This window comes from Onthophagus taurus, chromosome 7 (assembly GCF_036711975.1).
Source record: "Onthophagus taurus isolate NC chromosome 7, IU_Otau_3.0, whole genome shotgun sequence".
NCBI lineage: Eukaryota > Metazoa > Arthropoda > Insecta > Coleoptera > Scarabaeidae > Onthophagus > Onthophagus taurus.
In genome coordinates, this window is record NC_091972.1 from 38,879,385 (window position 1) to 38,893,460 (window position 14,076).

Here is a 14,076-nt window from a genome sequence, read left to right on the forward strand (position 1 = left end):
GATTTAAGAAGGGATGAATTGTTTGAAACGTTTTTACGTGTTATTTTATTTACCTTGATTTTGTTATTTTTTTTCGGCAGATAAGATGCCCTTCAATGATTTTATAAAGCATACAAAAAAATCTTACAAAACCAGGAAAATACATTGTGAAATTAACGAATCCTAATAAGAATTATAAGAAAAATGTTCAGATTCACATTGTATCAATGAGGTAATTATGTTATCGCTATATTTAAATAAAAGCTATTTACTATTCTTTTTCGGTTTGTTTAAACGGAAAAGTGATAAGATTCTTCTAAAAAACTTTCGCGAAATTTGTTTTATTACATTTATTTTTTTATAAACATCAGTCGTTTAAAAATACATCATTCCTTAGGTGTTATATTACATAATAAAGTAATGAATTACTCAAACTCAAAACAACATTTTATAAATTAACTCAAATGATTAAGCTTGCTAAGAAAACTTATATGTTAAAAAAATATATTAATGTAGTATTTTTATTTTAGTCTATTTTATTATCTTCCTCCTCTTCAGCTGAAACGTCATCTTCAGCTTCATTTTTTTCAGTATTTTCTGAAAATTAATATTTAATTATAATCTATTAATTATTTAATAAGTTATTTTACCATTTGCTCCACGTTTATTATGAATATTATTATTAGCAAATAAAGGCAATTCTATAAAAAGAAAAGTCATGTTATAAAACTCATTTCTAAATTTGCTTTTATTACCTGGAATTGGAAGTCCTGAAAAAGGAGGTTGTGGTGGCCAGAATGCTAAAAAAAATAAATTAATTTCTAAATTTTTATTTTAATGATAAACTTACGGTACGGGGCTGAATACGGTGCAGGATACGGTGCTGGATATGGTGGTGAATATGGTGGATATGGTACTGGTGGAAACGATGGATATGAACCTGAAAAATAAATAAATTATTCTTAATTAATTATTAATTTCGTGTATTGAATAGAAGAGATTAATTTATCTAACAATAAGATATTTACCGTATTGATTTATTGGGATATGTGGTGGAATAAATGATGATGGTATATCATTAATATCTAAAAAATGAAAGTAATTAATTGGATTTTTTTTTATTAAATTAATATGAAAAATCTTACTAATTCCATCTTGGATGATATTAATAGGTAAACTTCCTGAAATAAATAAAATCAATTAATTTATATTATCTCTACATATTTTTAATAATGTTATGAAATAATATTTTCCTAAAATTGTAAAAGTTTGATCACCACCATTCATAATTTCCATTTTTCCGTCAACAAGGCATATACAGTAAAAAGCTTTGCTACTTTGCTAATTCAACAACAAGCAGTTGGTAGGCAAACTCATGTTTTGTAAATTTTTACTTAAAAAATAAAGAAAGGAGTCAAGCAGTATCTAAAAATAAAACTGCCAAAGAGCAAAATAGAGATTGAAGCGTCTATTTACGAAAGAAAGTTAAACTTAGCACCTATAAATATGGGAATCAAAATCAGTATTATCGGAACAGCAAAACCAAAGACTGCAAAACCGTGGTGACCAAAGACTTAAATAAAATACAATATCTTGTCTCCGCAGATTGAAAATAATGTTGACAATAGAAACCGATAATAATAGTGCTGGTTTCGAAATTTTATTACAATTTTCAAGCATGTAGACATATCTCTAATTTTGGAAAGCTCATATTTAGAGATTGCATGGAAAGTTCTTGAGCATGATCATTAGTTCTGATTAGAGATTTTAAAGGTAAGATGAAATTAACGTTGGAGCAAAAATAGAGAGCTAGAGTATCAACGACCATCTCAGAAGACATTGAGGACGATCCTAACTAAAATGTTGTTATAAATAAGCAATCTGGTTATAAAATATGAGTTTCTAGTTTTCTGATTTTATCAATCACTTTTAATTTTTGTGTTATGATCAAAATTAGTAACCAAAATCATCAATTTTGATATTCTAATTAAAATATGGTTACACCAAAGTTAGAACTAATTATAAATTAAGTCTTTTTGGTTTATTTAAACAATTTATATACAATGCAATTTTCTCCATCCATTTTAATTTTTGAGTTGGAATTGACAGTAATAACGAAAATCATGAATTTTGATATTTTAGGCATATCCACTTTTCAACTAGAAACTGGTTAAATTTGACTTAGAGCTGGCTGTGAATTGTGATTTTTGGCTCATTATAAACAATTTATGTACAATATATTTTTCTCTACCACTTTTAATTTTTGAGGTATGATCGAGTTTAGTAACGATAATCATCAATTTTGATATTTTAGGAATTTCTACGTTCCAACAAGAAATTGCTTTCAGCTGACTTACAACTGATTATGAATTATGTCTTTTTTGTTCATTATAAACAATTTATATACAATATACTTTTCTCCATCACTTTTAATTTTTGCGTTATGATTAAAATTAATAACGAAAATCACTAATTTTGATATTATTGGAATTTCCACGTTCTAACTAAAAATTAGTTACACCTGGGTTATAACTGATTATGAATTATGTCTCATTGGTTCATTATAAACAATTGATATACAACACATTATTTTCTACCACTTTTAATTTTTGAGATATCATCGAGTTTAGTAACAATAATTATTAATTTTGATATTTTTAGGATTTTCATTTTTTAACTAAAAATTAGTTACACCAGAGTTACAACTGTTTATGAATTATGTCTTTTTTGTTCATTATAAACAATTTATATGGAATATATTTTTCTCTACCACTTTTAATTTTTGAGATATGATCGACATTACTAACGAAAATCACTAAATTTGATATAATTGATATTTCCACTTTTTAACTAAAAATTAGTTACACCTGAGTTACAACTGATTATGAATTATGTCTTTTTGGTTCATTATAAACAATTTATATACTATATACTGTTCTCCATCACTTTTAATTTTTGAGATATGATCGACAATAGTAACGAAAATCATAAATTTTGATATTTTTGGGATTTCCACTTTCTAACTCAAAATCAGTTACACCTGAGTTACAACTGATTATAAATTATGTCTTTTTGGTTCATTATAAACAATTTATATACTATATACTGTTCTCCATCACTTTTAATTTTTGAGATATGATCGACAATAGTAACGAAAATCATAAATTTTGATATTTTTGGGATTTCCACTTTCTAACTCAAAATCAGTTACACCTGAGTTACAACTGATTATAAATTATGTCTTTTCGGTTCATTATAAACAATTTATATACAATATACTTTTCTCCAGCAATTTTAATTTTCGAGATATGATCAACAATAGTAACGAAAATCATAAATTTTGATATTTTTGAGATTTCCACTTTTTAACTAGACATTAGTTACACCTGAGTTACAACTGATTATGAATTATGTCTCATTGGTTCATTATAAACAATTTATATACAACGCATTATTTTCTACCACTTTTAATTTTTGAGATATCGTCGAGTTTAGTAACAATAATTATTAATTTTGATATTTTTAGGATTTTCATTTTTTAACTAAAAATTAGTTACACCAGAGTTACAACTGTTTATGAATTATGTCTTATTTGTTCATTATAAACAATTTATATAGAATATATTTTTCTCTACCACTTTTAATTTTTGAGATATGATCGACATTACTAACGAAAATCACTAAATTTGATATAATTGATATTTCCACTTTTTAACTAGAAATTAGTTACACCTGAGTTACAACTGATTATGAATTATGTCTTTTTGGTGCATTATAAACAATTTATATATAACATATTTTTCTCCACCACTTTTAATTTTTGCGTTATGATCAAAATTAATAACGAAAATCACTAATTTTGATTTTATTGGGATTTCCACTTTCTAACTAATTTCTATTTACACCTGAGTTACAACTGATTATGAATTATGTCTTTTTGGTTCATTATAAACAATTTATATACAATATACTTTTTTCCATCACTTTTAATTTTTAAAATATGTTCGACAATAGTAACGAAAATCATAAATTTTGATATTTTTGGAATTTCCACTTTCTAACTAAAAATTGGTTACACCAAAGTTGCAACTGTTTATGAATTATGTCTTTTTGGTTCATTATAAACAATTTATATACAATATACTTTTCTCCATCACTTTTAATTTTTGAGATATGATCGATAATAGTAACGAAAATCATAAATTTTGATATTTTTGGGATTTACACTTTCTAACTAAAAATTAATTACACCTGAGTTACAACTGATTATGAATTATGTCTTTGTGGTTCATTATAAACAATTTATATACAACATATTTTTCTCCACCACTTTTAATTTTTGAGATATGATCGATAATAGTAACGAAAATCATAAATTTTAATATTTTTGGGTTTTCCAGTTTCTAACTAAAAATTAGTTACACCAGAGTTACAACTGATTATGAATTATGTTTCTTTGGTACATTATAAACAATTTATATACAATATACTTTTCTCCATCACTTTTAATTTTTGAGATATGATCGACAATAATAGCGAAAATCATAAATTTTGATATATTTGGGATTTCCACTTTTCAACTAAAAATTAGTTACACCTGAGTTACAACTTATTATGAATTATGTCTTTTTGGTTCACTATAAACAATTTATATACAATATACTTTTCTCCGTCACTTTTAATTTTTGAAATATGTTCGATAATAGTAACGAAAATCATAAATTTTGATATTTTTGGGTTTTCCACTTTCTAACTAAAAATTAGTTACACCAGAGTTACAATTGATTATGAATTATGTTTCTTTGGTTCATTATAAACAATTTATATACAATATACTTTTCTCCATCACTTTTAATTTTTGAGATATGATCGACAATAATAGCGAAAATCATAAATTTTGATATAATTGGGATTTCCACTTTTCAACTAAAAATTAGTTACACCTGAGTTACAACTTATTATGAATTATGTCTTTTTGGTTCATTATGAACAATTTATACACAATATATTTTTCTCCACCACTTTTAATTTTGGAGATATCTTGGAGTTTAGTAACGAAAATCATAAATTTTGATAATTTTGGATTTTCCACTTTCTAACTAAAAATTAGTTACACCTAAGTTACAACTGATTATGAATTATGTCTCTTTGGTTCGTTATATACAATTTATATACAATATACTTTTCTCCACCACTTTTAATTTTTGAAATATGTTCGACAATAGTAACGAAAATCATAAATTTTGATATTTTTGGAATTTCCACTTTCTAACTAAAAATTGGTTACACCAGAGTTACAACTGTTTATGAATTATGTCTTTTTGGTTCATTATAAACAATTTATATACAATATACTTTTCTCCATCACTTTTAATTTTTGAGATATGATCGATAATAGTAACGAAAATCATAAATTTTGATAATTTTGGATTTTGCACATTCCAACTAAAAATTATTTACACCTAAGTTACAACTGATTATGAATTATGTCTCTTTGGTTCGTTATAAACAATTTATATACAATATACTTTTCTCCATCACTTTTAATTTTTGTGTTGTGATCAAAATTAATAACGAAAATCAGTAATTTTGATATTATTGGGATTTCCACTTTCTAACTAAAAATCAGTTACACCTGAGTTACTACTGATTATGAATTATGTCTTTTTGGTTCATTATAAACAATTTATACACAATATATTTTTCTCTGCCACTATCACTTTTGAGATATGATCGAGTATAGTAACAAAAATCATCAATTTTAATATTTTGGGAATTTCCACTTTCCAACTAAAATATAGCTGCACCTGATCTGGATTTGTGTATGAATTTTTTTGTTTTTTCTAAACAATTGATGTATAAAATATTTTTCCCCATCGCCGTTAGTTTTTGACTTACAGCCAAAATTTACATAACCGGAACTGGTATTTTATCTCGGCTTAAAATTTCTAGGCTTTCTTTAAATTAATATTTTAACTCACCTTCTTCTTTACCTCGCTTAGCTGTAACAAAAAAAATTTAAACTAACCACCACAATTTAATTATATCAAAAATACTTACGTTGCGGATCTGAACTAACAATTTCATCTAAAACAAATTATAAAATTAAATTAAAATCTTCGTTTAAAATAATTTCATTTTTTTACTTGGATCAATACTCCTCACTGAATAAGAATTTTCAAAATTAGGTGCGATTAAAGGTGTTGCACCTACAGGTCCAGGTGAAAAGTATCGTCCGCCAGCGAATGCATCTTGGAAGCAACTCGGTGGACATTCTTGATTTACTTCTTCGTTTGACGTTCCATAACAACCTTCACAATTCGGTTGCGGAATACCGCAAGTTACATAAGGCCAAGCTTGTTGATACGCACACCTCGTTTGTGGTTGTGGTATATATATTAATTGATTATGGCAACTTTGTTGACCAGTACTTGCTTGTTCGCAAACTTGATGTTGCTGGGCGTGCATTATTGATGATGCACAAAAGCTTCCACATTGTTTTCTCCTATCAAAAAATGTTTAGAATAAACATTAATGTAATTTATAGAAAATATATTTTACCTTAAATGATAACATCTTGTATATGGATATTGAGCTTGTGGAGTACATTGTCTTGGTCCAACAACTTGACAACATGATTGTTGTTGCGGATGAGGCTGTGGATGCGGTGGTTGTGGTTGTGGCTGTTGTGGATGCGGTGGTTGTGGTAGCACAATTTGTCCTGAAGTTTGTCCTCCTCCATAGTAACCGTCATACTCATTAGCAGCATCGATCGTAAAGTTATTATAATTAGTGCTATTTACGTTAACAGGAATATCAATTTGATTGGTGTTATTGATTTTGTTATGTAAATTAATGACCGTTGTTATATTGACCGCATTTGATTGTTGCGATTGGCTGCTATCACTACCACCAGGCTTAGTATGAGGAATTTTTTTATTACAAACATTTCTACAGCTTTTTCTGCACGACTGCGAAGCGCATTGCGAATGACAAGTCTTATAGCAGCAATAAGTACTCGAACACTGTTGATTGAAATTTGCGCAACAAGTATTGCAGGTTGAGGAGCAAGTATTCGTCGAACAATAATCGCAATCGCAATCGCTACAAGAATTTGAAGATCCAGTACAATGTCGTTTGTATCTTTTTAAACAGCTGATATCATTCTCTCCTTTCACACATTCTTCGAGCTCTTTACATTTGTGACTTTTTCCATTCGAATAAGATATGGACACACAAATTAGAGATGAAATTAATAATATTTTAAACCACATCTGAAAGATTAAAATAAAAATTAATGTAAATAACACTTGAACTTTAATGGTATTTATATCACTACTTAATTATCTTTATTGCCATCAACAACTCCTCTATTTGCTTTTTACTTATATATAGTGGCGTATTTGTTGCTTTTAAAAGGTTGATTCTAGAAATTGTATACGACAAGGAAATTTGTTACGATTTTTCAAATATTTACTATTGAAACTGTTTCACATGGCATCCGGACCAAAAAAATCTTGATTAGATAATGAATTTTCCAATATTTGCGTGACCCATTTTCTAAAGACAGCTGGCGTCATTCAGAGCCAAAAAGTTTTTTTAGGGTAAAAAATTTTAAATCAACAAGACATACTTTTATTATTTACATAAGAAAAATTCCGACAAAAAAATAAAAATTCGTGGTATGATTTCTACATTAAATTGAAACTGAATATTTGCCTTTTAAAATGGTGTATAATACATGTTATGTTGCATAATGAAAATTTTTGGAAAAAGATTGGTAAAGTTTTCTTAACTATTCAAAAAATCTCAAAACTCCGACATTCGATTAAAAAGGAACAATCCCTGGAATGATTATTAATGAAGATTATGAAACGATTTTTATATCAAATTAAAACTGAATGTTTGCTCTTTAAAATGGTGTATAATACATGTTATGTTACATAACGAAAATTTTTGGAAAAAGAGGCAGGAAGCTTTCTTCATCTTAAAACATCTAAATGCAGACCGAAAGTAAAAAATATCAGGGAAAGGTTAATTATAAATGATATGAAACGATTTTTGTATAAAGTTGAAAATGAATATTTCTTTTTTAAAATGGTGTATAAAACATAATAAGTTAGATGGTAAAGATTTTGAGAAAAAGATTGGTAAAATTTTCTTAATTATTCAAAAAATCTCAAAACTCCGATATTCGATCAAAAATTAACAATCCCTGGAGTGATTAATTATTAATGAAGGTTATGAGACGAGTTTTATATCAAATTTAAACTGAGTGTTTGCTCTTTAAAATGGTGTATAATACATGTTATGTTGCATAATGAAAATTCTTGGAAAAAAGATCGGGAAGTTTTCTTTACCTTAAAACATCCAAATGCAGACCAAAAGTAAAAAAAAAAACCAGAAGGGTTAATTATGAATGATATGAAACGATTTTGGTACAAAGTTGAAGATGAACATTTCTTCTTTAAAATGGTATATAAAATATAATAAGTTAAATGGTAAACATTTTGAGAAAAAGATTGGTAAAGTTTTCTTAATTATTCAAAAAATCTCAAAACTCTGATATTCGATCAAAACTTAACAATCCCTTGAATGATTATTAATGAAGATTATGGGACGATTTTTATATCAAATTAAAATTGAATGTTTGCTTCTTAAAATGGTGTATAATAAATGTTATATTGTATAATGAAAACTTTTGGAAAAAAGATCGGGAAGTTTTCTTTACCTTAAAACATCCAAATGCGGACCGAAAGTAAAAAAATAACCAGAAGGGTTAATTATGAATGATATGAAACGATTTTGGAACAAAGTTGAAGATGAACATTTCTTCTTTAACCCATTTAGTCCCAAGCTGCTTTATGTTTAAAATTGATTTTTTATACTTTTCCTTAAGATAAGATGGAATGAAGAGTATAAAAATGTACACAGGTGTTTGAAACAAAAAATTGTTTGTGAGATATGAGATGGTGCAAAAATGCACCACTGGTAAGATAAGTGAACAAGAGCACACAAAAATTTTGATTATCATTTATTAACTAAGTAATAAATTAGTCGTAAATAAATAATAATACTAATACAACATTATACTAACAAATACCAACTTTAGTATAAAGATTAATATAAAAAATATTTAAACTAAAATTGGTGAAAAAACGCACCAATGGGATTAACAGTATAACGATTTATTGTGATAGTCCGTAAAACACTCTACATGTAAATGAACATTACACTTACTACACATATATATAGTATGTTTATGGCATATTTTACATCTTCTACGAGCTTTAGAGTCGTGATTCTTTATTAAATGGTCATTGGAAGATTGAAATTCTCTGTTTGACCTCGTGTTTCGTTCAGTATTAGGTGTTGCGTTTTCATATTTCATTAGCCGAACTGCAATATGTGATTTAAAATCCAATTGTGCCATTTTAGCATTATTGACAGTATTGTATAATTTCCACGCGTTTATTATGACACTATCCAATGAATTAATACATAGTGGCCACCACCACTTCTTTCCTAATACTCTTGTTCTATAGTTGGCTATTCCGTTATCGTGTAAATCTACACCACCCATGAATTTATTATATTCTGATACCGCATAAGGTTGATTAACTAGTGTTTCCTTTTTTTTCTTTCTGTTGTACCTCTTAATTGATTGTATTGGCTCCACATTCAAATGGTTAGTAATTACAGTGACAACGGAGTTATCATTCCATCGTACTAAAGAAATGTTTGAACAGGTATCATAAGCTGTATCAAAAAAACCCCTTTCCTTCTTTGAAGTACATTTTATGTTTTCTAACGGACAATTTTTCGTTCTGTTATCGCGTACAGTACCGGTAGCAAAAAAACCTTTATTTTTCAATTCAACAAACAAATCAAACGATGAAAAAAAATTGTCAAAAAATATCCGATGAACATGAAGATTTTTCACTACAGAGAGTAATTGCATAACTACTTCACCACCCAAGCCTAATTTTGATTTTCCCGTTTTCATTGCGGCTCCAGCGTAAGGTTCAAAGTGAAATAAATATCCGTCAGATGAACATAAACACCAAAGTTTGAAACCGAATCTTACCGGTTTCCCTTTGATAAACATTTTACATGAATGGCGCCCAAAATATGGAACCATTTGTTCATCAATAGATAAATTGTGACTAAAAACACCAAATTGTAAATTTTTTTTGTTTATAAGCTGAAGGAATGGTCGTATTTTTGCAAATTTATCAGATGGATCTAATGGACTGTTATCTGATAAATGAAGGTTTCGTTTTATGTTTTGAAATGTATTACGACTCATGGTTTTTTTGACAATTTCGACCCCTTTGTCTTCTTCATTAGACCAAAACATAGGAATTGTTGGTAATGTGTGATATCCAGAAAGTAAAACAATACCTAAATATTTTAATAATTGTTCTTTGTCTAAACGAAAGTTTGGTCGATTATTGTCGTGTGCGTATTTTAAAGAAAAGTTAATAATTAAATTTAGCATTTCATCATCGAAATATAAAAAAAATAATTCCAAAGGCGTCTTTTCCAGAAGTTTTTCTCGAAGAACATCATGATCTAAAGATTCGATTGATAATGCGGAGTGTGTGTAATCGATCTGACTTTTTTCCATTTTATATCAAATCTATTTTCTTTTTCCTTCATAAGACGGCGTTGTTTCACCGCGAGGAACTCATCGTCTGAGGAATTGTATTCGTCTGCATTGGGTACTTGTACCTCGTAAGTACCGGCGATGTCTATGTCCTGAGGACAATTCATAGACGTTAAATTTTCGTCGTCTATACACTCCTCATCTGTTAGGTAGCCAACAGGAGGAGGAATATAAACAGCATCCACGACGGCTAAAGTCAATATCGAATAAAAATAAATTTTAAACCACAACAAAATAATATAAGAATTACCTCCCTTTCTCTCTATTTCCAGTTCATTAACAATTTCTTCTAGAGAAGCATCTAATTCCCTTTTTGTGAGAAACCGAGACATTTTGCACAAAAACACACTCTTAACGCAGTATTCCATAAATGACTAAATTCGTTCGGAAATTCACCTAACAGACGCGTCTAAACTGGTTTCAAATAATACGAAAGATGATGCAATCCTTATATCTCTTCATACATCGTCCCAATGGTGCGTTTTTGCACCATTAATGTTTCATGTCGTATTTTCAGAATCCATATTTTTATTTCGCGTTTCAAGATATATATGAGGAAAGTATGCACTAAAAACTTGCAAATGAAAAAATTTTGAAGAATTTTATGTACTAAAAATAGTTTTATTTTCATTGTATATTTTGAACAGAAATGTTCAATAGAAAAGAATTGATGTAAATATGGTTTAAATAGCAAGAATTATGAAATATTTTGATATGTATAGCCTAACAACCTTATACTGTTATCGTACAAACAGCTAACACCTTTAAATTTGGAAATGTATGGCTGTAAAATAATTTTAAAAACGCTGGTGCGTTTTTACACCAGTGGGACTAAATGGGTTAAAATCGGTTAACATAATGAGTTAGATGGTAAACATTTTGAAAAAAACATTGGTAAAGTTTTCTTAATTATTCAAAAAATCTGAAATCTCCGATATTCGATCAAAAATTAAAAATTCCTTAAATGATTATTAATGAAGATTATGAAACAATTTTTATATCAAATTAAAATTGAATGTTTGTCCTTTAAAATCATTATTATTAAATTACCCTTTTAATCATTATTAATTAAGGTAATGAAACGATTTCTACATCAAATTACAACTGAAACTTTGCTCTATAAAATTGTATATATACCATATTGGATTAAATTATGAAAATTATTAAAAATAAAATCTGGAAAACCATCTAAACGCAAACCGAAAGCAACAAAATTACGAATGTTACGAAACGGTTTTTGTTTATAAAAATCATTCAGATATGTATTATTATCGTCAATTTCGAAATTATAATTGATTATATAAAAATGAAAGTCTTTGTTCAAATTCGTTTTCATATCTAATATTGACACATAAAATTGATTGATGATTTTTTACTTACATTTTGATGATTCGTATCTATTCTTTTTCTTATAAATTACACTGCACCGTTCAAAAAATTGAAATGCATCTACTGGCGTCAAGTATGAAATAACCGGTCGTCACTTTAGGGAAGCTGTTGACAGGCTATAGCACTTTTAGTGACCTATTTGGCGTTATCTTTAACGGACTGAAATCCACTGACAGATGCAGAATGAGATACAACACCTTAGTATACTTCTTCGTACACTTCTACTAATCTTTAACGAAACTTTGGGTTCAATCCATTAAAGAGTGAGGAGGGCTGTTCTCATACAACGACTACTCACATATAGGTCGTTTTATTCCATTAAATAATCACCCCATTGTTTGTATTGTTAGTTTTTCAACCTAGTTATAGCAAATTTAAGTTTACTCAGCTATTTTATTGCTGTTTAGATTTATTTATTATAAAATATTCCTTTGAGTTTTAAAACATAAATGAGATCATTTTGATTTTAATTTTAATTTTATTGTTTTCAAAGTTAATAAATACATTTATAAATTAATGTTGTGTTTTATTTGTACATAGGTATGACCGGATTTTTTATGGCATAAACCCGGTGCAGTAACCTCCACAGATTGCGTTATCTAAAATTGCTTCAACTTGCGCATTGGATTATTGCTTACCCAGTTTTGATATAGTATAGGCGAGATGGTTAGGATATCAAACAATATTATCTATATGTACTTTATAAATATCGTTCCAGTCCAATTTCATCAGCATTTTCTTTAACACAGCTCGTACTGTGTTAAAACTGCAACTGGTCTCTTTGCATTCACCAATTTGTTTACTAACCGTATTGGTTTATTTATTAAAACGAACTTATATTTAAGTCGATTCAAAAAAAGGAAGAAAGAAACGTTTATCTTTGATATATTTTGTAGTGTAATGTTTCACCCAATACATTACGGTATAAAGAAAATCTAATAAAAATAGGAGATATTAATAAGATTTAAACAACTTGTCCTGGGTTACATAACTAAATTTTCCTGTATTTTTTCCTAATTCAAAACACCGACTTCCTGTATAAATCATGTAATTCATATTATTAAAATATTCATTAAAAACTGTCTTCAATCAAATTAGATGATTAGTAGTCTCAATAATCACAACAAATTTAGCTTTACAAGATACACAGGTACAAAGTAATTAATTAAACATTTTAAAAATAGGACAACAATAGGAAACATTTTTTAATGAAGTGCAGAAGACACGGACTCCTTCCAACCCACATAAAAAATGGTAGCAAGAATGCTGTTGCCTTGTTGGACGAGGCAAGAGGAACCATCTCTCATAAAGTTAATGAGTTTAATATAAGGTTAGGAGCTAAGATTCTTAATTTTGAAATTCAAATTACTTGCTATGATTTAAAAAAGGTTGATGAATCTATTGCGGAGCTAAAAAATAAATTGTACAATGTGTTACCCTCTCACATGTGTGGGGAATTTGAGATCAGATTAGCTTTTTCTTATTCAAAGATTTTTAATAGAGTAAAGTGCATTAATGTTAAAAAGTTTAATGTTTTAAAGAATAGTAATTTAAAAAATTCAAAAAAAATGTTTAATGACAACAAGGGCTGGTTCGTCAATAATACATCTATCCAAATACCTGAAGATGTCAAAGATTTTTTGTCATTGGGACCTAAGTTTGGCTTAATCCCTGATGCCACTACTTTGTCTGTTCCTAAGCTGTTGGCAGATGTAGAGTCTATAATTAAAGTTTTGCCTAGTAATTTACAAAACATAAAAAGAGCTCAAGTTACAAACATTATGACTAATTTTCTTAATGGACACCAACACTTGAATAGTACCTAGCTGTTTTTGAAGAGGAGTTTGATCTCTACAAAAAGGTTTTTGAGTCTCGAAAGAGAGGACCCGATTCTTATATTAAGAGCAGATAAAGGACAGGTTACAGTAGCTATGTTTAAATCAGAATATATATCGAAGTCTTTAGACTTATTTAACGATCAGTCCACTTACTGTATTTTGGATAGGGACCCCACTTTAAAGATACAAAACAGAAACAAT

At 28.1% G+C, this 14,076-nt stretch overlaps 1 protein-coding gene across 1 annotated transcript; it reads right to left on the bottom strand.

Moving 5' to 3' along the window:
• Positions 1 to 430: 430 nt before the first annotated feature.
• On the bottom strand, positions 431 to 12,333 carry LOC111417769 (uncharacterized). The gene is made up of 11 exons (XM_071197819.1): positions 12,029 to 12,333; positions 6,541 to 7,253; positions 6,126 to 6,484; positions 6,040 to 6,066; positions 5,961 to 5,981; positions 1,125 to 1,160; positions 1,008 to 1,064; positions 830 to 919; positions 735 to 779; positions 630 to 680; positions 431 to 576 (listed from the first exon to the last, which is right to left on the bottom strand). The coding sequence occupies exons 2-11, from the start codon at positions 7,251 to 7,253 to the stop codon at positions 506 to 508; spliced, it is 1,470 nt and encodes a 489-aa protein (XP_071053920.1). The 5' UTR covers positions 12,029 to 12,333; the 3' UTR covers positions 431 to 505.
• Positions 12,334 to 14,076: the final 1,743 nt, after the last annotated feature.